The 26,074-nt window shown below is 38.9% G+C and overlaps 4 protein-coding genes across 7 annotated transcripts; 2 read left to right on the top strand and 2 right to left on the bottom strand.

Annotated features, from left to right (window-relative positions):
* Nucleotides 1–3,495: 3,495 nt before the first annotated feature.
* LOC112182539 lies at nt 3,496–9,872 on the bottom strand. Of its 2 annotated transcripts, XR_002929480.2 has the most exons (5): nt 9,630–9,872; nt 8,691–8,947; nt 6,013–8,591; nt 4,513–5,915; nt 3,496–4,403 (listed from the first exon to the last, which is right to left on the bottom strand). XR_002929480.2 is itself a non-coding variant. In XM_024321044.2 (4 exons), exons 2-4 carry the CDS (start codon nt 8,712–8,714, stop codon nt 4,607–4,609), a joined length of 3,912 nt encoding a protein of 1,303 aa, XP_024176812.1. In that variant the 5' UTR covers nt 8,715–8,947; nt 9,630–9,872; the 3' UTR covers nt 3,496–4,606. The 2 variants fall into 2 exon arrangements, 1 of the variants encoding a protein (XP_024176812.1); XM_024321044.2 differs by having other exon boundaries at nt 3,496–5,915.
* A 1,141-nt stretch (nt 9,873–11,013) lies between these two features.
* On the bottom strand, nt 11,014–12,105 carry LOC112182540 (histone H4). The gene is made up of 2 exons (XM_024321045.2): nt 11,966–12,105; nt 11,014–11,539 (listed from the first exon to the last, which is right to left on the bottom strand). The coding sequence occupies exon 2, from the start codon at nt 11,510–11,512 to the stop codon at nt 11,201–11,203; it is 312 nt and encodes a 103-aa protein (XP_024176813.1). The 5' UTR covers nt 11,513–11,539; nt 11,966–12,105; the 3' UTR covers nt 11,014–11,200.
* A 4,889-nt stretch (nt 12,106–16,994) lies between these two features.
* LOC112182535 (ribulose-1,5 bisphosphate carboxylase/oxygenase large subunit N-methyltransferase, chloroplastic) lies at nt 16,995–23,261 on the top strand. 3 transcript variants are annotated; one of them, XR_005801658.1, is made up of 16 exons: nt 16,995–17,327; nt 17,405–17,515; nt 17,623–17,682; nt 17,929–18,036; nt 18,559–18,628; nt 19,002–19,042; nt 19,112–19,192; nt 19,349–19,384; nt 19,944–20,027; nt 20,253–20,386; nt 20,852–20,940; nt 21,042–21,190; nt 21,391–21,727; nt 22,049–22,266; nt 22,690–22,801; nt 23,078–23,261. XR_005801658.1 is itself a non-coding variant. In XM_024321038.2 (13 exons), exons 1-13 carry the CDS (start codon nt 17,073–17,075, stop codon nt 21,547–21,549), a joined length of 1,377 nt encoding a protein of 458 aa, XP_024176806.1. In that variant the 5' UTR covers nt 16,995–17,072; the 3' UTR covers nt 21,550–21,844. The 3 variants fall into 3 exon arrangements, 1 of the variants encoding a protein (XP_024176806.1); XR_005801657.1 differs by having other exon boundaries at nt 22,044–22,266; XM_024321038.2 differs by lacking the exons at nt 22,049–22,266; nt 22,690–22,801; nt 23,078–23,261 and having other exon boundaries at nt 21,391–21,844.
* On the top strand, nt 22,129–25,173 carry LOC112182536 (serine/arginine-rich splicing factor RS2Z32). The gene is made up of 7 exons (XM_024321039.2): nt 22,129–22,266; nt 22,690–22,801; nt 23,283–23,322; nt 23,516–23,611; nt 23,894–24,096; nt 24,201–24,284; nt 24,457–25,173. The coding sequence occupies exons 2-7, from the start codon at nt 22,695–22,697 to the stop codon at nt 24,845–24,847; spliced, it is 921 nt and encodes a 306-aa protein (XP_024176807.1). The 5' UTR covers nt 22,129–22,266; nt 22,690–22,694; the 3' UTR covers nt 24,848–25,173.
* The last annotated feature ends 901 nt before the right edge of the window (nt 25,174–26,074 follow it).

Here is a 26,074-nt window from a genome sequence, read left to right as displayed (position 1 = left end):
AGTTATATTAAAGGCTAAATATTGTTTAGTACCCTACGGTTTGTGTCCAACATCAATTCAGTCCCTCGACTTTCAATTTCATCAAAAACACCTCCACACTAGTATTTCTCGTTTAATAGGTCCATCTGTCATCATTCCGTCAAATTTAGCCTTTAACCTGCTGACATGGCATTTCCAACTCAGCAAAGTGGGGCCCACATGGCAGCCAATTTCCCATAGTGACCCTGACTCTATTCTAACCCATACGAACAACCCCAAATCCCATTCCATTACACCTCCCTCATTACTCGACCTGAAACACTTACCACAGTCCCAAATCAAATCTGTTTGGAGAAAGGCCGACGGAGAAGACAATTGAAGAAATATAGTTACCATGAGAAGAGAAAGGGCGATAAAAGGGTCAACAGAATTGTAGACAATGATCTTAGGAAAGACATGATTTACCAACTGCTTCTGGGAACTTTTCTATTGACAAAGATGAATAAGAAATAAGCACAAGTTGCATTAGAGAAGAAGCAAGTAAGGAGATTTGTAGAAGATGGTACATGATCGGAGGTAGCAGCTAATTCGTGAATGCTCCTTGCAAGTTGAGCATACAAAACAGGCTGCAATTACACACACACACACTAATTAGAATTGTGATGCAATCCAAATCAAATAAATGTGCAAAGCAACAGATGCAAAGAAAGAGAGGACCTTTTTCTGCTTGTGCTTGTGCTTATGGGGCATGATGATGTTGGTGCGTATGGGATTCAGAGCAGCTTTGGTGGCAGAGATGGTGTCGTTTTGGATCTGCATAAGCGCAGCCCTCTTGGACCTCTTCTAGACAGCAGGCTTTCTGAGAGAGGAGCCGAGGTTGGTGCCTGTGGGCGATAGGGGTCAAGCCGTATAAGAAGGAGGAGGAGTCGACGACTGCGCGAAAGATGACGTCGTTGAGGAGGTGGAAGGGTCCGCCATTATCAGATCCATCAGGGTCGTCCCTGACGAGTCCTACACAAGAAGAATACCATACAGTTTTGAAATAACAAGAACAAAAATTGAAAAAGTAGAAATGTGGAAGCGAATCAGAGAGAGTGGAATGGATCATTACCGCCATGGCGAAGCTTGAGGAGAGAGAATCAGAATCAGAATCAGAGAGAAGAGTCAGGGTCACTTGGGGAAATTGGTTTCCAGGTGGGCCCCACTTTGCTGAGTTGGAAATGCCATGTCAGCAGGTTAACGGCTAAATTTGACAGAATAATGACGGATGGACCTATTAAACGAGAAATACTAGTGTGGAGGTGTTTTTGATGAAATTGAAAGTCGAGGGACTGAATTGATGTTGGGCACAAACCACAGGGTACTAAACAGTATTTAGCCCTTATATTAATCAGAAATGTGGAAGATTCTAACTTTACTTGCCCACGAACGATTCTTGTGCAATAAAAAAATATTAGAATAAACATAACTTACGAATTTTCTATTTATATTTCATACTTTCTTTGTGTTATCTTATATTCGTCATATTCGTCATTGCAAATGTGTTTTAACAATTTAAATATTTAGTTTAATTTACTATAAAATATTTTCAAACAATGAAAATTTTGGTACCTCAGTTCTCAACCTTTATATCAGCGAATCAGAACATTCTCCTGTTAGTACGGTTTCAATTTAGTTATACTAGCCTCTTAAAATGTTTTGCACATGTCAATTTGTTTTTTCCTCACCAAAAAAAAAAAAAAAACATAGGTAACCATGAGGATAATTTTTGCTTTTTCTTTTACTATTGCAGTTATCAGTGGTGTTCACCTGGTCAGTTGCTGACCAAAAAATTTATGCTCAACAACCCTTAGATTTACATCCAAGGGTGGAAAACAAAACATCTTAACTTAATAATAATTCTCTCTACCCTTAGATGTAAATCTAAGGGTAGTTGAACATTATTTTCTTGGTCAGCAACTGACCAGGTGAACATTTTCGTTGCAGTTATAAAGTGATTACAAGTTTGTTATCCCACTCTCACTTCCTACACTTAGTTTTTGCTTCTTCTTCTTTTTTTTTTTTTTCTTTTTTTTCCAATATTTTCAATTACCAAAATGTTATTTATGTGTTAGATTATATATTCTGGAGTAATAATTAATTAAGAACATTGTAGGTAGTTCAAAAATTAAATTATTTTGCCTCAAAGTTCTCTTAATTACATATTTGCTCACCTAAATGACTGTTTTAAGGGACTGTGAGGGACAAATGTATCTAAACCACATGTATTAAATACAAAAGCAGAAATTATAACAACTTAAAACTGTACATTTATTTTCAGCCGTCAGATTCACTTGTCCCTTAACAACTGTCCCTCAGGTGAGCAGGTATTCTCTTAATTATACAAGATTCTAAGGCTTATGCATACCAGCTTCCCTTTTTGGTCTTTTCAACCAAATTAGGAAATTGGTTATCATCTCTTCCTAAAGAAAAATTCTTAGGTACAGGCCGCCGCACCACGTGGCAGTGCGGCTGTCCAATCAAATCTCAGAAATTTTTATTCCTATTCCGAAACTGTCCCTGATATTTAAATGTGAAATATCCAAAATACCCCCCTAATTGGACTTGGCGGTGCGGCTGCCCCACGCAAGAATTACTCCTTGCTAAAAAGTACTTGCAAGTTGCCATTAGTGGCTGTACCTACATGTGCCAGAACGAGCATAATTAGCTATAATGAGCCACGCTCATGGTACCGCCAGAGGTACCGACTCCCACCAAGGGGGTAACCTGTGAAGGCACGGCCAGGCGGGCTACCGCTCGAACCATGTACCGCCCCCAGATCACCGCTGACACGCCGCGTCAAGATGGCATCAGAAGCTCCAGACGCTGGAAATCGAAGCACATCAGTCCCACATCGGAAACAAGAAGAAGATCAACCTCTTCCTCACCTATAAAATGTTTTCTCCTCTCTCCTCATTAATTACGCAATTACTACTCATTTATGGTAATGCTGCTTGTATACAGTGACTGACTTAGGCATCGGAGAAGTGAAGACCGCCCAACGCGGTCTCCCTCTGATGCCCTGTCTCTCGTGTGCAGCAAACGGAAATCATCTAATCCTCGGAGTAGCGGTCCGCCCACCGGACCCGCATTAAGCGAAGAATCGGCTACTGTCGGACCTAAGCATTAACAGTGGCATTAAGGGAATGGAACAAAAATTTCAAGATCACAACCCGCTTTTAGTGCAAATCTAGTGATTTAAAATGGCCAAATCCCAGTGAAGTTACACTCGGTAATGTGGAACCATTTCACATTAATTTTAATACCATAATTCTTTCAGTTCTTCTCTGGTTTATCCATGTGATTCCTCAGAAACAATCAGGTCGACATTACCTCTTATTCCTTTGCAGCTTAGAAAGTTAATAGTTAGGGATCAAAGAGAAGTTAATCAAATGCTCAAAATTGGAAGGTTTAACTTATATACTGCTGCTGATATAGGGATGTAGCTCATACCCAGAAAACCGAAAACCCAAAGCATCCATCACCACTCACTTGTTTTTATTGTAGTTGCTTCAGTAATGCACATGTTTCAGTTACCCCGTACAAGTTCACAATACAGCTCAAATGGTACAACTGTCTTCATCAGTGTAAACAATTATACCCATGTAACTGATTCCAGTCCCCAACAATTACAACATAAAACCAGTAAATGCAGCAGGCATTACACCAGAAGAGTTCACACGGGCTTTGAGTGACAGACAACCCCAGGAAATGAAGAAGCATCTTTTTCTGTTGTTCTATATTATATTTGCAACAAAATCACAGCATGCTTTATGCAAACAAACAACACATGAGAAAATATACTCCAACACTGTATCATTCATCCATGAACTTCTTTAGGATTCCAATAACATTTTAGGAGAGAAATGCCAAGAGTTGATCCACTAAGAAGGTTAGAAGCAATCCCAGAACTTGGTTGATTAACACATGTTATGATTGAAACAGAAGAAAAAATGGAGCCTCACTTATTTTCCTTCAGATTAACGTCATTTATTCCATAAGAAAATAGAACTCAAGCTATAGTTATAAACCATATCAGAAGCTGCAAGCTTCTTTGCCAGAGTTCAATCACTGTAGATCAGATGACAAGGTTCAACGGCAATTTTCAGCAGCAGGGAATAGACCAAGTCCACAGGCTGCTCACTCAGGTCACAAAGATAAGTACACTGGTGCTCTACGGTCTAAATAATAGTTAAGAGTGTGTAACAGTTCCCACCAAGCATGAATCTCCAAGGAAGCATTTATATAACCAACTCCACAAGAATAACCTTAGAGATTTGGTTGCAGATGTGCTTCAAGACCATAAGACAGTACAAACTTGCTCATGAAACTTGGGCACTATGGTGAACTCATGGAGAATTAATCACCGTAATACCAGGTACAACCTATTTACATGGTAGACAATCAAGTAAGTTGTATTTGCATCCAGTCCTCCATCACATAGAATCGGAAAAACCAAGTTTGGAACTGGAAAAGGCCCTCATAGGCTCATACCAGGATATGCATGACTTGTTCTGCTCTTTGAGTCACCGTCCCAGACTAGTCTCCAAATGACACTGCTGGATCCAAGGTCATAGAAGAAGCAAAATCAGAACCTTTTTCTCTTCGCCCGTGAGATATCATCAAAACCACCATCATTCCATGGCTGTCCATCACCCCTGAAATTTCCTTCCTGATCTTCAATGCTTCTCATTCTTCTAGGTGCATTTCCTGGCCTGTTCTTTATCCTTCTGTCAAAATCTCTCTCTCTCAAATTGCCTCTTTCTTGAAACTCAGTTTCACCATCTGGGCAGAACCGGAAAGGCCTAGGGCCATCCTCTGTGTTAACATGAAATGTCTCACCATCAGCACTGTTATAAGGAGGCCTAAATGTACGGACAGGTCCCCGTCTCTCACCAAACCTTCTCCTCTCATCAGCATTTCCATCCCCACCAAGCTCATGCAACCGACCAGAATGCATAGGCCCCCCACCCGCAAAAAACTCATTATTGTCCGCCCTTTCTCGAGGATCTATGACATCAAATCTCCTGTTTCTAAGTAAAACACGGGAAGAAGGACTCCTATGAATGCCAGACCTTTGATGACCATGGTCTCTTACAGTATCCATATCCCTCAAATCATTTGGCAGATTTCTTCTGACCACCATTTCTCCAGTAAAAGATGCCCCATCAGGGGATCTAAATCTCTCCATCCTGTAATTTGGTGTTCGATGGCTCAATTCTCCAGGCCCACCAAATCCATCGGGGGATCTTCTTCTAGGAGATGACCATGGCACAGGAGAACGAGTTCTGGTCCTTATTGGAGACTTTGAACGAACTCGAATACCTCTTTGCTGAACAAAAGAAAAGGTCCTATTTCCTCGCCCTCGTCCAAACTGACCATCTCCATCATATGAAGGTTGGGTACGATTGAACATGGGATCTACAGAATCATCAGGAAAGCCTCTCATAAGCTTCTCATTATGCCTCATGCCAACCAAATCTGAAGTATCTTCACCAATGCATCTACTTGGGCTAAAATTTCTGGGATTTCTGCGAGGCACATGAATTAAAGGTCCCCCAACAGGAGACCGTCTCCTTGAGGGTATACGGTGGTTAATTGGTCCATCATTTGAAAGCTTCCTCCCTCCACGGCCAACAAATGCACCATCTGAAGCCATATTATAATTATTATATTCGAGGTCAGCGTCAGAAACTACATTTACATATTTATGTCTTGGAACACGGTACTTTGTTTGATTATAATAACGCTCCGCTGCAAAGTAACGATCAGAACTCCAATCCCCACGGTTATTCATCCTCCCCCTACCACGTCTAAAATTCACTGAATTCCTCCATGACTGATCTTGGTACCGCTCCCTTGGAAATCTGTAGGTATCGTCAACATATGTTTCACCTCTGAAAAAAGTAAAGAAGGCAAATTAGATTACAACTAAAGTATTAACCCACAAAACAAAATAAGATGGGATGTACAATACGAGAGAAAAATTATCACCTCCCTCGAGGATGTAGTTTATTGTCATCTGGTGTTACAGCAGGTAAAATTTCTCTTCCAGCTCTTGATGGAAATGGCTGGTCTGGAATTGATCTTGATCTAGTAGGAGACCCATTTAAAGATCGAGGCAAAGTTATAATCCGGCTCCGCTGTCCTCCATTACTGGTATCCTTAGTCGCATTATCACCACTACCAGAAGTTTTGGACAAAGTTGAATCACTCGTCAGTACAGGTTCAGTTTTATTAACATTCAGCTCAGTATCCTGAGCACTAGCTACTGCAGTTCCTTGGCTTCCTATAGTGACTTGCTCCAAGGACAACTCTGCATCCTGACACTTCTGGGAATCTCTCTTCCCAGATTGATCATTGAGTGGTTCTATTGTCACATTGCTGATGGACCCTTTCATGCCCTCAGAGCTCGTTAGCTTTTCAATAAACGATGCTTCTTGCAAGCACACATCATTATCACAGCCCTTGTCAGATTCAATATTAAGATCTATATCAGCAGATTCTTCATGATCATTGTTACTTGTTCCAGCAAGATTGTCTGTTTTGTTGTCTTTTGCCTCAACATGGAATGAAGTACGATGAACAATATCAACAGGTCCCACACACTCTGTCCTTCCATTATCAAAACCATCATGGTTGGCATTCTCCACTTCTCTTGACTCACTTATGAGCTCATCCTGGACTGCTGTATCCAGAAGTAAATCTCTGACCTCGCCATCTTCATAGTCATCATCTTTACCACCTTCTTTAGTCTCAATAGCTGTATCTATAGCATGATTACCATCTGATTCATAATCAGTACCATCAGAATCATCCTGCATATCTGTTGATATATCTATCTTTTCCTCATCACTGGTTCCACCACTTCCACGAGAATCAAGGGGTGGATCAATCATCAATTTCAATTTACAACTCTGACTATCAACATTGTCATCTTTCGTTCGCATGTTGTTTAACTTACTATCATGGCCCAGGGATATAGCAACTTTCTCGTTGCTTTGACAAGCTTCGTGAGGCAGCCTTCCATTAGAGTCTCCTGAATGGTTTATCACATCCTGCGTCACAGTCAACTCTGTTGAACAAGAAGGCTGCCCAGTTGACTCTGTCAAACAAGACGGCTTTCCAGCAGGGCGAGATATCTCTGCAGCAACAGGCAATTTCATGTCAAAAGGACGATCATCCGGACCATTTATCACATGTTTGTCCAGTTGGACTGATTTCCCTTTGGTAGACTTGCTCGTCTCTTGATTAAGCTCAAGAGCTGGTTCAGATTTTATGGATCTAGGATCAACAAATTTATGGGTGCTAACATTTGAGGAGTGAACAGCTCCAACAGTGGAACACTCAACTACTCCATGCTTCCCTGCTCTAATATTTAATGGTCCCAGACTACTGGGTTCCTGTTTGACTCTCTCATCAAATGGCTCTGGTTTCACGATTATATGATTACCCAAGTTCAGATTGCTAGTTGGCCCTGCCACCCTAAGCAAGTTTGCAGCAGAAGTCCTCCCATCCAACTCAAATGCAATGGATGAACTAGGTGTTTGACACAGGTTTGGCAGTGAGCAAGAAGAACTAAGGCGTAAAAAAAGAGAATCATTGGGCTTATATTGCTGGCTATCTAGTTTGGACAACATGGTCAAATTAGTTCTTTTGTGACTCTCAACATTACTCTGTCTTTCTGAGCTAACACCACCTTCAACCATCCCAATTGAGCTAACAGCATGTCCCCCACCTTTTGCACTGATCTGATCAACAGATACTGGAGCATCATTAACAGAATCTCCCCATGCATCCATTGGTGTATTCAAATCCCAGTTTGCTCTACATGCTTGCAACTGAGCACCATGGACTTTCAAATCTCTGTCCTTACCTTTGGATTGACCACTGATTTTCTCTTTACTTAAAGACAAATTCAGGGAAATAGGTTCTGACTTATCCTGACTAGGGTGACTCACACCACTATCACTCTTTTGGCCTGTCAAAGATGGAAAAAGACGTTCCTTCAAAGCTAATGATAATTCAGTACCCTCAGCAATAGCAGGCATCTCTTCTTTACATTTCACTTCAGCTCTGTGTTTGCTATGCATAATATCCTTACTTAAACTAGATACAGGAGCTTGAGTTGGTCTCAAATTCAACTCATTTCTCCCTAAAGTCATCTGGGGTGCAGGATTATCAGCCATCACAAACTTCCCTTTCCTCTGCAAGTCATCTGAAGAACCCAAATGATCTCTATGGCTAGGCTGTTCAACTTTGACTCTAACGGTATTATCATTCCCTTGGACCATATTAACATTTTTAACATCAGAGCTTCCTCTTCTATCATCAGACCCAGGAGCTTTGGTTGCATCAGAAATTCCGGAACTAGTTGCAACACTAGCATATGAAATAGTCAACCCCTGAGATTGGCTAGATTGTTCCTTCTGTACTGAATCCATTTTTGAAGGGGGAAAAGATGGTTCTTCAGGTGGGGGTGAAGGAGGTCTCATCATTGGGAACCTCCTTTTCTTGATAGGAACACCTGCAATATAATCACTAGATTTCCAGGTAACGGGTTTAACCCCAGTCTGCCAATAGAAGATTTAATTAATCAATATTGAGAATAAACAATAAATTCGGACAAGACTCTAATTGCAGTTGGCAGTAATTTAGAGAGAAATTAACACCTCTTCATTTCCTGATAGCGGCATGACTCCAAGCTTTCGCAAGCTTAATATTACTGTTCTCTCTGTCTATAAATAACGGCAAATTGCAATTACCAAGATCTTGCTATGATTTTGAAGATCTTTTAACCACTTCTTGCAGTACTACAATATGTGCAGCTACACTCCTATTTTCTACTACCAAATTCAGTAACCTTCGAAGATCATACAGTTCCTCTCAGTATAGTCTAGCTATCACACCCAACCAGTACAAATATAACCTGCAAACCAAAAAGGCCATTTAAGTAATATTTACGAAACGAATTTCACCCAATAAAAAACTCAGTCAACGCCATAAACTAATCAGAGAATGATCATACAAAGACTTCAAAGGAACAAACAACGCGAAAAAGCAAGTAAATCTTAGATACTGAACCAAGTAAAGAATCCATCAAGTCCGATCGGTCAATTGAAAAAACTTTTAGGTAAAAAAAACCGATTTCACTTTGCTCCATTATTTTCACATGACAAAGTCTGAGACTAAACCAATTATACAAGATGATCCCACAAAACTAAGTAACACCAAAACTGTATTCGATCAAATTTTCCAACTTTTTCAACCAAAAAGAAAATCAATTTTCCAACTTTCAAAGTAAATTTCAAAGCATAATTAAGAAGCTAAACATTTCCAAAAGCCTCAAAATAAACCCTCTTTAAGCAGGCTTCTGTAATAAATGCTATTTCCGGCGAGTTCAAACCGCTTTTATAGCCAAAAACAACCAAAATTTCAAGATCCACAAAAACTTCCAACACAGAAAAAAAAACCAACTCCAAAACCCTCAACCGCCAAATCCAGACTCCGATCGCCGGAAAAGCGAATCAGATCTACATAATCCGACGCAATACCAAAACCTCAAGCCATAAAATAAAATAAATAAATAAAAAAGTAGAGAAGCTTTTTACCTGATAACGAAAAGCTAACAGCGACTAAAAAACCACGCGGTGTTGACGAACACGGAGATCGCAGAACCAGACGAAGAAGAAAGGAAACTAGACAGAGCAGTTTTTGGTGAAGCTTGGGAAGTTGTGGGGAAATAATGGAGGCGGTTATGAGAGAGAGAGAGAGAGAGAGAAAGGAAGGAAGGAGGAAAATGTAATCTGGTCTTGTTTTCCCACTGTTCCCTAATTTAGGGTTTCGCAAATTGAGGGACTAGTGTGCTTTTGCTTTTGCTTTTATGCTATAATTGCTGTGTTGATTTGATATTTTTTTATTATTGGTGATGGACCCAAGACTTGTTGGATTGTCCGAACCTTTCACGGTCGACTACTCCCGCGGAACACGTTATCTGTGTATGCTTCTCGTGTCCATCGAATCTTATCGTCTTTTGCTTTGGCATTTTCTCCAACGAAAGTAACGTTAAGAATCTTCTTCATTTTTTTATTGAGTTTCTTTTTATCATGAAAAAGAAAAGAATAAAGGAATAGATATATTGTAGGATTCATTTATACAAGTATAGAACGAAACTGGTTTTCATGTGCATAATTTAAAACTAAGAAAATTCAATTATACTATACAAGTTTTTCTACTATAAAAGATAAATTAGGAGAGCGGTTGGACTGTTTTATTTTTTTAATTATTTCCTTAAATTTGTTTAAGAAATTATAATAATAAAAAATTTAATACTAGAAAATGGAAAGAAATGGCACATTCATCCATGTGGAGGCAGCTCAATAAGTTTGGAGATACGGAGAAAAATGACGCTACCCAAACAAAGTCATGGTTGTAGGCCTGTAAATAATTAATTTAGTAATAAATGTTTTCTTAGTCCAACTCGAAGAATACTTATTTCCCGTCCGTAGTTACCAAAGTTGAACTACTCAAGAAAAGTACAACATAGGAAGTTTCCTGAAAATGAAAGTCTTAGCATTCACCAATGGCGTCTCCGCATCTAGATCCCATCAACGTCATCACTTTAATTATTCGTTGGACACATCACATGCCACCGCCAATTTTCAAACCCCAGTTAGTGCACAGTCGCAATCAGCTGTCACCTCACTTGCAACAAGTTGCTTGCAACCATACAACGCAAAATTAAATTCATTAATTAAAATTAAAAGTAGAAGAAAAAAGGAAAAAGTCTCAAAAACCCTTTTGGTAAAATAAATTTAAAAAGTCCCACTAAACCTGGAAGAGAATGAACCTACTTCTAGCCCAATAAATAACATCATAGCCCAAAATGCATAAAGGCCCAAAACCCACCATTAAGTTTCGAACTGATTAACAAGCTTAGGCTTAATTAGGTTTGGTAGATGATGAAGAGGACAAAATTGCAAAATCAAACAACAATATATCAGATCAAACACCACCATCCATTAAATTTCAGTTCCAAAACCCAGTCCATCAACTAATTACAATACCACATAGCAAGAACCCTAGCAATTCTTCACCACCTAAACAAACTAAAAACACCTGAACCCAACCATCAACGCCATATTTCTTGACAGCAAGACTTGTAAGGATCCCAAAACCCCCTCTAGCCACCGAACCCATAGAGAGTCCTGCCCTGCCTCTTGAGCGCATAGACCACATCCATGGCGGTCACAGTCTTGCGGCGAGCATGCTCAGTGTAAGTCACGGCGTCTCTGATCACATTCTCGAGAAATATCTTGAGCACACCTCGTGTCTCCTCATAAATCAAACCACTGATACGCTTCACACCTCCTCTGCGAGCCAAACGACGAATGGCCGGCTTGGTGATCCCCTGGATGTTGTCGCGGAGGACCTTACGGTGTCGTTTCGCTCCTCCCTTTCCCAATCCCTTGCCTCCCTTGCCACGCCCAGACATTGTCGATTCAAGCTAATAACCCTGATTCTGAAGAAAACCAAACAAATCAAATCAATCACAGATATCCAAAATCCTATAAATACAGTGATTTCATGAGGAAAATTGGAAATTCTAAGAAGAAACCAAAAGTTTGGGAGGTGGAAATTTCAATAGAAAGCTACAGATGTCGTGGAATTTGGGGATTTAGGTTTGCTTTGCTCATTTTCTTATAACCAAACAGAATTAATAGCAGGATTTCCCAAATTAAACAAGCAGAGCGAAAGACCTGACTATGAAATTCCTTAATTTTGAAAACCTAATTTACAAATGCTGAAGAGGAAATTTGATACAGAAAAACCTAGATTGAAATTCAACGACTCAATCAGAGAGGCACAGTTAAAGCAAAACATGTATCAGTGAAATTGAAAACGGAAACGGAAAACGAATCGGAGAATTTGTGAGAAGAGTACGAACCTGAATATCGGAGAAGCTTCGAAGCGAGTCGGAGAGAGATTGGTTGCGAGGAATATAGTATATGGGTCTGCAACTTTGTGCTTTTATAGGGGAACAGGGACGAAGGCCACTCGGGGTGAAGGGGGCGACGATCTGTGGTGAGGTTTTTCGGAGAGACTCGATCAATGGACGGCTGAGATTGTTTGTTTCAGCTTCACTCGGATCGGTGACGTGGCAAAGAAATTGTTTGTTTCAGTTGTTTGGCGCTAAATTGAAATTGAAAAAGTTTAGCCCCCGCCCTTTTGTTTTGTTTTTTTTTTGAGATCGCCCCGCCACTCTTCAAATTTCGCAAAATTTCTTAGAGTTATTAAATATTTCACAAAAAGACGGCTAATGATTTATAAATTTGTATTTTGACAATTAAAAAAAAAACTTAATTGCCAGAATACTCCTAAAAGTTTATTATATTTGTCTATTTACTTGCAATTGCAAACATTAACCTCCTGAATTTGGCTAAAATTGTCAATTTACATGCTCTTCATTAATTCTAACGTTTTCTATATGAGGTAATATGGTCAATTGACTCATTTCATAATAATAAATTTTTAAAAAATTTCCTAATTAAGAACAAATACATAAAAATTCACAAACAATTTTCAAAGTGGAGTTTTATGACATTCCCTACTTTTCTTTTTTCAGAGTAGAGTTTTATGATCTTTCATTTCTTAAAACTTAATGTTGATGGTGCGGTTGATATACATGCTGGTTTACGTAGTATTGGAGTAGTGTTAAGGAATGATAGAAGTGAGCTGATGCTTGTAGTTTCTAAAGGAATGCAAAGTCAGTTCAGTCCTAAGGTTACTGAATTATTTGCTACAATATTGGGGCTGCAAGCTTGTATCGAGGTAGGTTTCCAATCATCTTTTTTGATGTTGGAAATGGATGCATTGGAGGTGATCCGTGATTTATATGAAGAGGAAGACAACATGTTTATGGAGGGTGCTCTTATAGAAGAAGTGAATACTCTTTTCCGCTTCTTCTCTCTAGTTATTTGTACTTATACTCCTAGAAATGTAATCAAGTAGCACATATTTTAGCCAAGAAAACACTTTTGTTTCCTGCATTTCAAGCTTGGATAGAAGATGGACCTCATTTGCTATCCGAAGTACTTATATCCGATGTAAATATCTTAATTGCTTAGTAAATGCAATTCTCTTTTCTAAAAAAAAAAAACTAAGTTACACTATATGTCCCCCTCTTTGTATTCTATGGTTTCATTAATCAAGGCTTAAGGGCAAGCTGCATCAGCTCCCTTTTTAAAAAATATATATGATCCCAAATTCCTAATAAGAGTGAAAAATTATTGAATTAATGTTTTCATTCACCAAGAATCTATTAATTTGATTAAAAATGAAGTTTGGATAATTTCTAGTCTTTATGAGTGACAAAATTAATCCGATTAAAATAAAACGAAACCTCAAAAGGTTTCTATCTTACCTCATAAACCCTAAGGCCATGTTTGGTTGATTGGAAAGGAAATGAATCACTTTCCTTTCCTTTGGGAAAGTGTTTCCCTTTCTTGGCTGTCCCCAAACGCAGGAAAGGAAAGTATTTCATTTCCCAATGCCCACTTTCCGGGAAACAAACATGGCCTAAGGCCTCCGGGCCGATTCATAACATGATATTAATCATATTATGAATGTCACATTCCACTTTGGTCATTTTCTCCTTGTTTCGAGTACTTCTTTAAGGGGACATTCACACTCCCTATTTCATAATATACAGTTCATGTTTCATTTTTTAGTATCTTAAGTTTTATTTTTTTGTAGTGTAGATTGTAAAAATGTGATGTTGAGATACTAAAAAATAAAACATAGAGTGTTGATTATAAAATGAGGACTGTGAATTTTACTCCTCTTCTTTAATGGCAGATTTCCCATTTGTCATCTCCAAATTCAAATATGGATTACGGGATAAAAAATATAGACATAAAAAGGTTATCACACGAGATACATTTTGAACAAAAATTGCATATAGGTAATGCATATAGAAAAAGGAAAAAGAGTACAGCAACTATCACTATGGTTAGCTCAAAGTATTGCTTATGAGTTTTCATATAGTATGGTACCAAGCGTGAGTATTGTAAATAGAAATAAAATATTGTTCAATTCTATAGAGTGCATGTGAAGCTTTAATATTTCTTTGTAAAAGCAGAACAGGTACACATGACTTTGATATAGAGAGAATTAGCATTTTGATCTCCATCGATTTCAAGATAAAAAGTGATTCTTAAACCACAAATCTTCTTAATCCTCGATCACCACTCGTTTTAATCTTTATTTTGAAGGCATAAAATTACCACTTTGAAATAGAGGGAATGTCAACATTCAAGGATTATTATCACAGATGGTACCTGAACTTATCATCTATTTTATCGATGGTACCTGAACTTCAATTTTGATCACAACCAGTACCTGAACTTTTCGATTTCATTTTAAATGGTACCTAAGGCCACCTTCGGGAGTTCGGTCACTATTTCGGCCAAAAAAGCCAAATCCAAGAAAAAAAAAAAAAAAAACAAGTTCAAGGCAAGTTTATTACCAAAAAATCATCACTATATATGATCGCAACCTTCGAAATCATAAAAAATCATCACTATGATTGCCTCCCATGTCGTTTTTAGTCTGAATAGTGACCAGATGTGGCTTTAGGTACCATTTAAAATGAAATCGAAAAGTTCGGGTACTGGTTGTGATTAAAATTGAAGTTCAGGTACCATCGATAAGATTGAAGTATAGTTCAGGTACCATTTGTGATAATAACCCAACATTCAATATCTATTCCACATTTTCACAATGGGTTTTTTACTTCAACAGTGTCTGAACTCTTCGAGGACTCTTGAAATGATACCTGAACTTTCAAAGTTATCAATGTGATATCTGAACTCATTTTTTCGTATCAACGTCGTACCTGCGGTCGATTTAAGTCACAGATCCGTTAACTATGACCACGTGCCTAGCACGTGAGGCACTTAATGAGGTTAAAAGACTAATTTACCCTCAAAAATATATACTTCAACAGTGTCTGAACTCTTCGAGGACTTTTGAAATGATACCTGAACTTTCAAAGTTATCAATGTGATACCTGAACTTATTTTTTCGTATCAACGTCGTACATGTGGTCGATTTCTGTCACAGAACCATTAACTATGAACGGTCACAAAATAAGGGTAAAAATGACATTTCCCACTCCCTTTAGTTCTTCACGTGTCCCGTTGTACCTTCAGTTATTCTTCTCCATTTCCATTTCTTTTTTCATCTGCAAAATGCAATCAGATGGGATGATGACATTTCCTAGCAAAATGCAAAACCCAAAGCAAAACTTGAATCCAATTCTCTGCTGGACGGACACCGCCGGGGACTCCATCTTGTCGGAGTTCTCCAAGCACAACTTGCTCAACGGCTTTGCTTATTTGAATTTATTGTAGGCCAAAACGGTGTAGACAGTTTCACTACTCTTGGCCTCCAGATCTGAGACTTGGAATTTACCTGAGATTTCAGACAGAGGGATCAGAGAGAGAGAGAGAATATGGCCGGCGGCAATCCAGACCTTCTTGTGCAGCTTGCCGGAGATATGATAGAGGAAGGCCACGCCGTCGTGGCACTCGGCTTCCTCACCGCAACTAACATCACAGCATAAGTTCATGAATTTTAAAAATAGTCCGTGTCTTTGTAATTGAATCAAAATTTGCAAAAGTGAAGGAGACTGAGAGTCTCTCTCTTTCTCTCTCTCTCTGCAACTCTCTTTCTCTCTCACAACAGCAGCGAAAAGGCGAAGGATGGTGATGATGAGAGAAAACCCAAAACTGATTTTTCCGCAACTGCGTGTCTGTGTATAACTATATCCATCTGTATATGATTTATCGAACAATGAGGCAATGATCATTTCACTGATTCCAGTTTCTAATCAATTTGTCCAAAAAAGAACCGACCTTTGGTTATTCGCGGCTGTAATATCAGTACTTAGTGGGAGCATCGGAAGAGGTACTCCGACCAGGCAATCGGAGGCGGTCGGGGCAGGTTAGGAGCAATCTGAGGGTTTTATGACGGCGGAGGTGGATGACGGGGCTGGCGGATGGGCTGCGCATGGGGCTTCAGGCGATGACGGGCATTGAGTGGCGAGGAGCTTGAATTTTTGCAAGGTAGCCATATGGATCTAGCTGAGTTCAATGTGGTTGTGGTCAAGTAGTGCTTGGAAAAGGTTGGGTGGTTGAGAGAGAATGTGAGATCTGATTTGCGGCCATGGCTTCCAATCGGAGGGGACAAATCAGAGGGAAAAAGACGTCGAAAAAGAAAAACAATAAAGAAAGAAAGCAACAAAAAAAAAAAATCAATACTTTTGAGGGTAAATTAGTCTTTTAACCTCATTAAGTGTCTCATGCGCTGGGCACGTGGTCATAATTAACTGTTCTGTGACTAAAAGCGACCGCAGGTACTACGTTGATACGAAAAAATGAGTCCAGGTATCACATTGATAATTTTGAAAGTTCAGGTATCATTTCAAAAGTTCTCGAAGAGTTCAGACACTGTTGAAGTAAAAAACCCCATGAAGAACTAAAGGAAGTGAGAAATGTCATTTTTACCCTTATTTTGTGCCTCACGTGCTGGGCACGTGGTCATAGTTAACAGTTCTGTGACGGAAATCTACCGCAGGTACGACGTTGATACGAAAAAATGAGTTCAGGTATCACATTGATAACTTTGAAAGTTCAGGTATCATTTCAAAAGTCCTCGAAGAGTTCAGACACTGTTGAAGTAAAAAATCATTTCACAATTGAGTAGATTGTTGGTTCAAGAATTACTTTTTATATTAAGAGGATGAAGATTGAAGTACTAATACTCTATCTACATAAAAAAAAGTGGCGATCGAGGATGTGATTGGATTGGTAGTTTAAGAATAAATCCACCCATAACATAAAATTTCAAAATATTCACAATATTTCGTAAACTTGCGCAATATTTCAAAATTGTCGCATATGTTACAGTAACATGTAAGTGACAAAGTTTTGTACGCAAACGAGAGTCCGTTTGAGCCTAAACCAAAAACAAAAAAGGCGCCGTCTGAGCCGATGCTACTGGTAGCTCGACAATTCAGCCATCGATGGTGGCGCCGCCGCCGTCCACATATCCGCCTCTCCCACACTGCACTCACCAACCTCAACTTCCACTCCGAATCCGACGACTTCTTGTCGTGGCTGGAGCGCAAGTCCGGCACCGAAATCTCTTCCGCGCTTTCGATAGGGAAATCCACTCTCGGAACGGCTCTCTTTGCTTCCAAGACCATAAGAGCCGGAGACTGCATATTGAAAGTTCCGTACAGCGTGGTATGGTAGTGTTTGAATCTCAATTTCGAAATTCGATTATGGATTTCGCAACTCACAAAATTTTCGTATTGCTGCAGCAACTAGCTCCGGATAATCTTGCTCCGGAATTGAGAGCTCTGTTAGGTGATCGAGTCGGTGATGTTGCGAAGGTCGCCATTGTCATTTTGCTTGAGCAGAAAATGGGCCAGGTGAGTAAGACTATACTCGTCTCTGTTGTTTAATTGTGTAGAGGACTTAGTTTAGAGTGAAATGTGTACAGGTGTTTAGTGAAGTTTTATGGTTTTTGTGTTTGCAGGACTCTGAATGGGCTCCTTACATCAGCCGGCTTCCTCGCCCCGAGGAGATGCATAGCACAGTGAGTGTTTTTATCATTTTCGACTTCTCAATTTGATGCGATTGGCATATTTGCGCATGTGTAATGTTTTTTGACAAGCACAGTTTAGATGTTATGTTGTTGTAATGTTGATTTGTACCGCACATTGGAACGAGGATCGAATTGATGATTGTTTCCCATGCATATGTTTACTTTGAAGGGTTTGTGCGCATTTCTTGAATGGCAACAGTTTGGAGTATTTTGACATGGTTGTTGTTTGTACGTTAGATATTTTGGAGCGAAGATGAGTTGGAGATGATTTGTCGAAGCTCTCTGTATCAGGAGACAATTAATCAAAGATCCCTTGTTGAAAAGGAATTTTTGGCAGTTAGGAGAGTAAGTACTCGAATGCTTTATTCTCTGGCTAATGACGTAGATGAATGCAACTAGTTCTTTTGTATATGTATTTGATATCTTAGTCTCCTTGCCAGGTTCACACTGTTGGTTGCATTTATGATTTCTCAAGTTAAAATTCTGAACAGTAGAAGACTTAAATCAAAACTGATTTATCTTATCATTAGGGTCTTGGGGGTGTGCACTAATCCAGCTAATGATTTTAGCTTTATAATCTGAAATTGATCGTTGATCACTACCAGCATAAATAGTAGTTCATCTCTATTCACTGCATGTTAATTGAATGCCACAATATCTTGAACATACCTGCATGACCAATCAACTGAGTTTAATCAGTCAATTGTAAGTAGATTAAGTGAGCATAGAATTACACAAAGTTAGATGCTTTACAAATGTGATCAAGTAAATGCTTTCTCTAGATATAACATGATTGTTAACCTTTGACCTCTTCTTAGTTATTGTCTTTTAGATTCTGATCATTGATAAGATATATTATAATTTCAGGCTCTTGAGCACTTTCCTGAGATGTTCCAAAGTATCAGCTGTAAGGATTTCATGCATGCATATGCTTTAGGTAAGTTGTATGTTCTATACGATTTTACATGTCATCAGAATTCAGAATTATGTGATTCAGTGGTACATTCGTACTCCCCTCCAGTTTTTGAATAAAAAGAGTTATTATGACATCATGGCGGGATATCATGCATATGCTTTAGGAATTAGGACTAGGGCTATATGCTTTATGTGAACTATAAACCCATGTTATCTTCTACATCATTGTAAATATGGCCAATTTCGCGCTCTGTTTACTTGCATATCTAATCATGTTGACTTTATATGATGTGCAAGAAATGATATATATTAGTTCACATACTATTGGTTGCAGTGATTCCACTTTTTAAAGATGTATAAAAGCCATTCTCACTTGTTTGGCATGGGTTTTACAGTTACTTCTCGAGCATGGGGAAGCAGAAAGGGTTATTCCCTGGTAACACATTTATACAAATTTGATTTAAATACTCTGATGATGAGGTTTGTATAATTAAATCTTCTACAGATTCCATTTGCAGATTTTTTGAACCATGATGGGACTTCAGAATCAGTTGTGCTGAGTGATGATGACAGACATTTCTCAGAGGTACTTCAGCCTGTTCTAGTTATGCCAGCTTCCTCTTGTCTTGGTTTAGTTATTTATGTATAACAATGTTATTTCTCGTGTGCTTCTTGTTTCACATCTCATGTATTATTGTAAAAGATGCTTCCGAGTTTTTATTCCTCTAAATTATCTCGGCAGGTGATTGCTGATCGTAATTATGCTCAAGGTGAACAGGTTAGATGCATCTTCATTGGGATGGCTTTTTCCGTATTTCAGTTGATACACTTCAGAAAGTCATTAATTTTTCTTCTTTGTTTTATTAGAAAGATCTTGTTTTTGGTCAATAGTTGATTAGCTGTATTTTTTTTTTTGCTCTTGATAGGCATGCTTGTTTGCTGTATGACCCTCTGCTGGTTTCTTTTATAATCAAAATGATTACCATAATCTTATGTTGTTCCTCTGGTTCATTGTGTCTTTAAAGAATTACAGTGAATAAGGCACACAGAAATATGTTGCAAAAAAAACACAAAAATCATAGATTTAGAGATCAACTGGATTTAAGTTTTGAAAGATCTGGAAGTTTGGTTTACATTTCTGTCTGTCATAGTGTCATGTATTATCTTTTAATACGTCTCTTCTGTAGTGTCTTTCTTCCAGCATGCTTTATATGTTCTAAATAGATATGCCTATGAAAACATACGGTGGGGCAGCATGCAAGGCAGTGACTATAGTTATAGTTGGAGAATCATTTATTCAAGATCTGACTTGGGGTTGACTTGACATATTTGTGAAGGTGCTGATAAGATATGGCAAATTTTCAAATGCTACCCTGCTGTTGGACTTTGGGTTTACACTTCCATACAACATTCACGACCAGGTCAACTCTTGGCTTTCAATTTGAGTACTCTGATCAGATATGTTGCATGTTGCAATGATCTTTCATACCTTAGTACATGCTTGAAAGTTGATACATGTTATATTTGATTTTTGGCGTTTCAGTATGTTTTTGATTTGGTTACAGAAATACAAATTTATAATAGCCAGATAATTGTTGTATATGATCTTTATATGTTTCCTGGATGACTAAGGCTCTATATTGCAGGTCCAGATCCAGGTAAACATACCTCATCATGATATTCTTCGTGATTTGAAGTTGGAACTTTTGAAGAGACATCATAGACCAATCAACAATGACATCAATGGTTTCAACTCGTCAGTGGATTGTTTCACAATCAAGTTGGTAGTGATGCGTCTTTCTTCTTCTTCCTCTTCTTTTTGTTTTGTTTTTGTTCCTTTGGCAAATGACTAGGCATAACAAAGATGGCCTTACCCTCTATCCAATAGGAAGTGGTACTTTGTCAACTTCTTTTGTTACATTTCAACTTCCTTTGTCTGGTGTTACTACTTTTGTCCAGTGGTTCAGTCTCTGTATTGGATGATTACTGACGAGAGGTTCTACTTTTTTTTTTTTGTTCTTATTTTATTATTATTATTACAAGCTTCTACAGTAGAAGTTCTACTGTTCTTTGCTGGAGGAAACAACCTTCTATCTTGCCTGAGTACAATACTTTCAATCAGAAAAGTGACTGTGGTTCTATGTGTTCTATATTATAGTCTTAGTGTATTTGCTCTATCTGCATGAGGAAGTCATATCCTGTGATCAAGATCTAGATCTGATTATGATAACCCATTACCACACAGGGAAGTGAAATCTGGTAGTGGAAATGGGAAAGGAATTCCACAGTCACTTCGTGCATTTGCTCGTGTCCTATGTTGTACCTCATGTGAAGGTTTGTTTCATGTTACCTTATTCCCATCGTTTGATAAACTTCTAAACTTCAGTTACCTTTTGGTTTCGTGACACATCTGCATATGGTTTCTTAATATCCAGAACTTAGTGACCTGGCCAATGAAGCAGTGGAACATGATGGTCGATTGGCTCGGCGTCCTTTAACAAATAGAAGCAGAGAGATTGAAGCACATCAGATGCTGATGGAAAAATTAACCCAATTAGCTGAAGATTGTGATGCATCTTTTAAGGTATGTACATGCTAATTCTTCACCCCTTTTCTTCTTCTGATTCTTCTAGAGAGCCAAGAACTTTCCCAAGTTCAACATGAATTCATTATGTTCAATTATAAGGTATTGTTTCATGAGACACCAATTCAGAAAGGTCATTTCTTATGTTATTATCAAGTTGAGATGTTCTTACACATTGCTTATTGCACATATTTATGCAGTCTCTGGGACCCGTAAGTTCTCCTGTTACGTTTGAAAGGCCCTCTCTCCGGAAGCAAATGGCTCGCGATCTCCTTAATGGAGAGCTTCGCATCCTCAAATCCGCGTGCGCATGGCTTAAAGACTACTGCACAACCTTGACTGCAACAGACTACCATTAATAATGCTTTACAAAGCTTATCAAGGAGGCAAAAACCGAGAGGTGGTATTAGAGGAGACTGGGACACTCATCAAACTGTGGTTCTTACGGCCTTAACCTGAAGCCGGGACATGTGGGATCTGTCGCAAGTAGAGAGGAAAACAACAATCTTGTGCATGATGTTGTATCATTAAACATCAGTAATATCCGCTATCTTCTTCTGATAAGCTTAGTTCTGTCTGATTTCATTTTCAGCAAAAAGAGAATGATGATATGCTACTCGTTGAGACATCCAAATCCATTCCCTTTCCCCCAATTTTTTTTTCCTGACATTTACATAACAAAGCACCTACATTTAGTTATAATCGAAAAAATCCAAAATTCCCAAAAATTTCAGAAGCAAACCTATATCATGCTTTCACGGTTAATGAACTCAGAAAGTTAACGGGGTACTATGAAAAAAAAGAAGAAGTTACTTTCTTGTTATTTAAATTTCTTACCATTCCGCATTTACAGTGTAGCTCCAGCCTCGCACCAACCACCGTCCACCTAGCCAATCAAAACAGTCGGCATGGCGGGAATCGTAATTCTAACCGATCTGAAGGGCTGTTATAAAATCAGGTCCGCCTTCTAAATCTTATCCTCCCCTATAAATACCAAGAGAGAATAACGAGTCCTCGCTCTTCGCGAAACAAAGTCTAGGGTTCGATTCTTCACTTTTAGCCTTCGTCTTCTTCAGGTGCGTCTCTCAAATCTCCGCTTATTTTCCACTGCAACAGCTAATTGAACCTAGGGCTTTGCTTTCAAATCACCTTTGTTCCCAAAGAAGTTGACTTTTCTTTGAATTTCTTTAGTCATGAGAAACCAAATCTAGGAGCTCTAGTTTTGAAATTTTGGATGAATGGTTTGTGGTGTTTATGGTTGATTTGGTAATGAAAACATGTAGATATGTTTGAATTATGTGTATGAATATGTTCAATCTTTCTTTTTTATTATAGAAATTTTTGATATTTTTGTGTGGTCTTCCCAATTTGAATAACTTGTTAGACTTGTGTAATTAGTTGGCTTAGTGACCCTAGTACCATCATGGGCTTGTTCTGATTCTAAACACATTTGAATTCTAGAAACGTTATTAGACGATGAATATGGTGATTTGTTGCAGATAAAATGCCTCGTCATGATGACCGCCACGGTGGTACACGGCTCTATGTTGGTCGCTTGTCGTCCCGGACAAGATCACGGGAACTGGAAGATGTATTCAGCAGATATGGAAGGTAATCAGAATGGTTTTGTTTAATTATTGTAGTGCTTTTGGATTTTAATTTCTATGGACCTTTGTATGGCTTTCTGCTTTTGTTGTTTTATGATTCTTTGCATATGTTGTGGATTCCTGGTCATTAGTTGTTTTTAAGAATTAGGTTTGTAGGAGGTAATGAAGCCTTTGCCAAATTATTCTCTGTGCTTGTCAAAAGTGTGAATTTCTACTATCATTCTGAAAACGTTTCACCCATCCGTGTCTGTTTGGTTTAACTTCAATGATCTTGTTGAAGGTTTTTTGGCTTTTGCCAAACCTGGAGGTCTTGGTGAGGTCCAATTGGTGGATTTGGCGAGTCTTTCTATAAATATTATTGCGTTTTTTTATCGAAATGGCAACAATCTCAAACTGGTGTTTAGTTCATCTGTGAGGGGCGAAGTATCATCCCTTTGATGCTTGTGTCATGATGGCCTTACTGTTTCTGGACCCCGTTTACGCAGAGTACGTGATGTGGATATGAAGCGTGATTTCGCCTTTGTTGTATGTCCCTCTATACCTTCTTCTCTCTCTCTCTCTCTCTCTCTCTCTCACACACACACACACACACACAGAGTCATACCCACAGTTGTACACTCTGTCATTCTTTCATTTTAAGTTTTCCCTGTCATTTTTTCTTTTCATTTTTCTGCAAATTTTATCGCCATCTTGTTTTTTACTCTGCCACTAAAAACAGGAATTTAATGATCCCCGTGATGCTGATGACGCAAGATATAGCCTGAATGGTCGGGATGTTGATGGGAGCCGTTTAATTGTGGAATTTGCCAGGGGGGTATGTTCTTTTGATTAGCTATTTCATATTTCCCAAACCTTAAGTATGTAACTAATATATTGCTGGTACGAACTTGGACCTTTTCTTTGCCATTGATATCTGGACCGTGCTTTATCCCTGCATTTTCTTTGCTCAATTAGCATTTCTCTGTTTTGCTTGGTATTATGTTTCTCTCTTCCCTTCTCTTGAGCATGCACACTCAATTTTCTCGTATTGTAAAACATTCGAGCAACTATAAGTCAATGTGATTAATGGATTGATGGATGCCTGCCTTTCATTTAGGCACCACGTGGTCCAGGTGGATCCCGTGAGTATCTTGGTAGAGGACCTCCTCCTGGTTCAGGGCGCTGTTTCAATTGTGGACTTGATGGGCACTGGGCTCGAGATTGCAAAGCTGGGGACTGGAAGAATAAGTGTTATCGCTGTGGGGAACGAGGCCACATTGAAAGAAATTGTCAGAACAGCCCGAAGAAAACCTCCTCCAAGTCTGTAGTATATCTCCCCTCTGTGCATTTTATGGTTCTGGTTATTATTTTGGCCAATGTTCTGGTTATTTACCGTGAAAATTGTGTTCTTTTTCTATGTGCAGACGTGGGCGGAGTCACTCACGCTCACCAAGTCCAAGGCGGGGCAGAAGTCGAAGCCGTAGTTACAGCAGGGGTCATAGTTACAGGTGTTTATCGTTATCTCTTTCTGATGAGACTGACATTTTACATACTGCCCTTTTGCCGAATAGTGAATCTGCATATGATTCCACATTTGATTTAGAAAAGTGGTTATAAACTTATAATACTTCTCTGCATATTTTTGTTCGGTAATCACACATTGTTCTTTATAATGTGCAGTCAATCAAGATCACCTGTGAGGAGAGAAAGGAGTCTAGAGAGAAGATCAAGAAGTCCTGCAGACAGCCGGAGCCCTAAGCGTCGCAGGGCTTCTCCACCACCTTCCAAGGGGAGGAAGCGTGACCAATCTCCCGATGGGAGAAGCCCACAAGAGCGGCGTAGTCTCTCCCCTCAGGATCGCCGATCTGACTACAGTAGGAGTCCCAGGGGAAAGAGTAGAAGCCCTACAGGTGATGCCGAAGAGAAAAGCAATGGTGATAAGATGCACAGAAGCCCTGTAGAAGAAAATGGCCATAGCCGCAGCCCAAGCCCCGTACGTAGAGGTGACAGGAGCCCCGTTGAAGAGGATGATGATAACCACGGTTCTCCAAGAGGCAGTGAATCAGCTTAAATGCGGTTTGATAGACCAGTTTAAACAAGCTGGAGGGACATTTCTTGCTTAAGATGAAACTTTTGTTGTCTTCAAGTTGGTTGCATCAGTTTAGAATTTTCAAAATCTCTCTAGAGACTTAAATTATTGCCGTGACCTGTGAGCAATGGACGATTTATGACTGGTATCTGGCATGCTTCTGTATCTTGTTTCTGTTGCTATCTTGAACTTGCAGCGTGGCCATTGTGAGCTAGACATTGCTGGTGTGGCCCTTTTTTATTTGTCTCTTTTCCTTTCCATATCCAATTAAATCTAGAAAATTATAATGTGGCTCATTACTAGCACAATGCGAACCGTATTTGCTTTAGACACGATTTGTTTTTAGAGTTCTAGATAGGGATTTATGATGTCTTTTATCCACTCTTCCAATACAAGTCGATGCCTTTTATCCATTTCATTGAATCCATTCCATACAAGTAGACGAAGATTGATTAATGATTAGCATGAAGAGGATAAGTTGATCCTGCAAATTAATTACATGTACTGAGAACTGCTCATGTTCACGATGCTGCAGGAGATCTTGTGAGTGTGGTAGGTGGCCTCATTTTTTAGCGCAAATTGAAAACTGGAAGGAGGATGTTAAGTGGGAGAGAAATAAAAATGAGAAGGCAGGCAACTCCGGCAAGACATCTGTTGCAGATTGAGAATAGTAGGCAGCACGGTGATCGCCTGGCTAGCTGAAATGCGACCTGAATTTAGACACTTATGCTAATACGATCTTGCTCACAAACATATAATCACATTCTCGATATAAATTATAAACAACACATACATATAAACTAAAAAAAGATCAAGGTTTACCATTGATATCCATAGTGCTAGCCATTGAAGCGATCTGCAGGTTGCAGCTGCAAGAACAAAAGACCTTGTTGATCACCAAACTTAAGCTTCTGAATGGGCAGAACTAATGCTTGTAACTAGTGGTGATAACAGGATCAATACCTCTTATTTATGTAGGACTCTTCCTCCCATAAAGGTATTTCTTAAGGATCAAGTCTCCTAATAAGAATCCCAATGTATCACATTTTTGTAACACTTTCTTGTATTCTAAGTAGTGGATTCCTAACTCTAATGAATAGATAAATTATCACATTAGATTACTAGGTTGATGTTTATTCCATATCCATGTTGTACAGGTTCAACATTAAATCAATTACCATATTACATTAAGATAATAATTTAATAATG

This window comes from Rosa chinensis, chromosome 1 (assembly GCF_002994745.2).
Source record: "Rosa chinensis cultivar Old Blush chromosome 1, RchiOBHm-V2, whole genome shotgun sequence".
Taxonomy (NCBI): domain Eukaryota; kingdom Viridiplantae; phylum Streptophyta; class Magnoliopsida; order Rosales; family Rosaceae; genus Rosa; species Rosa chinensis.
The sequence above is the reverse complement of the archived record's forward strand: the minus strand, read 5'-3'. Positions and strand labels throughout refer to the sequence as shown.

Coding starts and splice junctions, on each gene's coding strand:
- LOC112182539 (XM_024321044.2), bottom strand. CDS start 8,714: ATGCCGCTATCAGGAAATGAAGAG. Junction 8,592..8,690: donor CGCTATCAGGAAATGAAGAG/GTGTTAATTTCT, acceptor TTCTATTGGCAG/ACTGGGGTTAAACCCGTTAC. Junction 5,916..6,012: donor AAACTACATCCTCGAGGGAG/GTGATAATTTTT, acceptor TACTTTTTTCAG/AGGTGAAACATATGTTGACG.
- LOC112182540 (XM_024321045.2), bottom strand. CDS start 11,512: ATGTCTGGGCGTGGCAAGGGAGGCAAGGGATTGGGAAAGGGAGGAGCG.
- LOC112182535 (XM_024321038.2), top strand. CDS start 17,073: ATGCTACTGGTAGCTCGACAATTCAGCCATCGATGGTGGCGCCGCCGC. Junction 17,516..17,622: donor TTGAGCAGAAAATGGGCCAG/GTGAGTAAGACT, acceptor TTGTGTTTGCAG/GACTCTGAATGGGCTCCTTA. Junction 20,941..21,041: donor ATGTTGTACCTCATGTGAAG/GTTTGTTTCATG, acceptor CTTAATATCCAG/AACTTAGTGACCTGGCCAAT.
- LOC112182536 (XM_024321039.2), top strand. CDS start 22,695: ATGCCTCGTCATGATGACCGCCACGGTGGTACACGGCTCTATGTTGGT. Junction 22,802..23,282: donor GTATTCAGCAGATATGGAAG/GTAATCAGAATG, acceptor CCGTTTACGCAG/AGTACGTGATGTGGATATGA. Junction 24,285..24,456: donor AGCAGGGGTCATAGTTACAG/GTGTTTATCGTT, acceptor TATAATGTGCAG/TCAATCAAGATCACCTGTGA.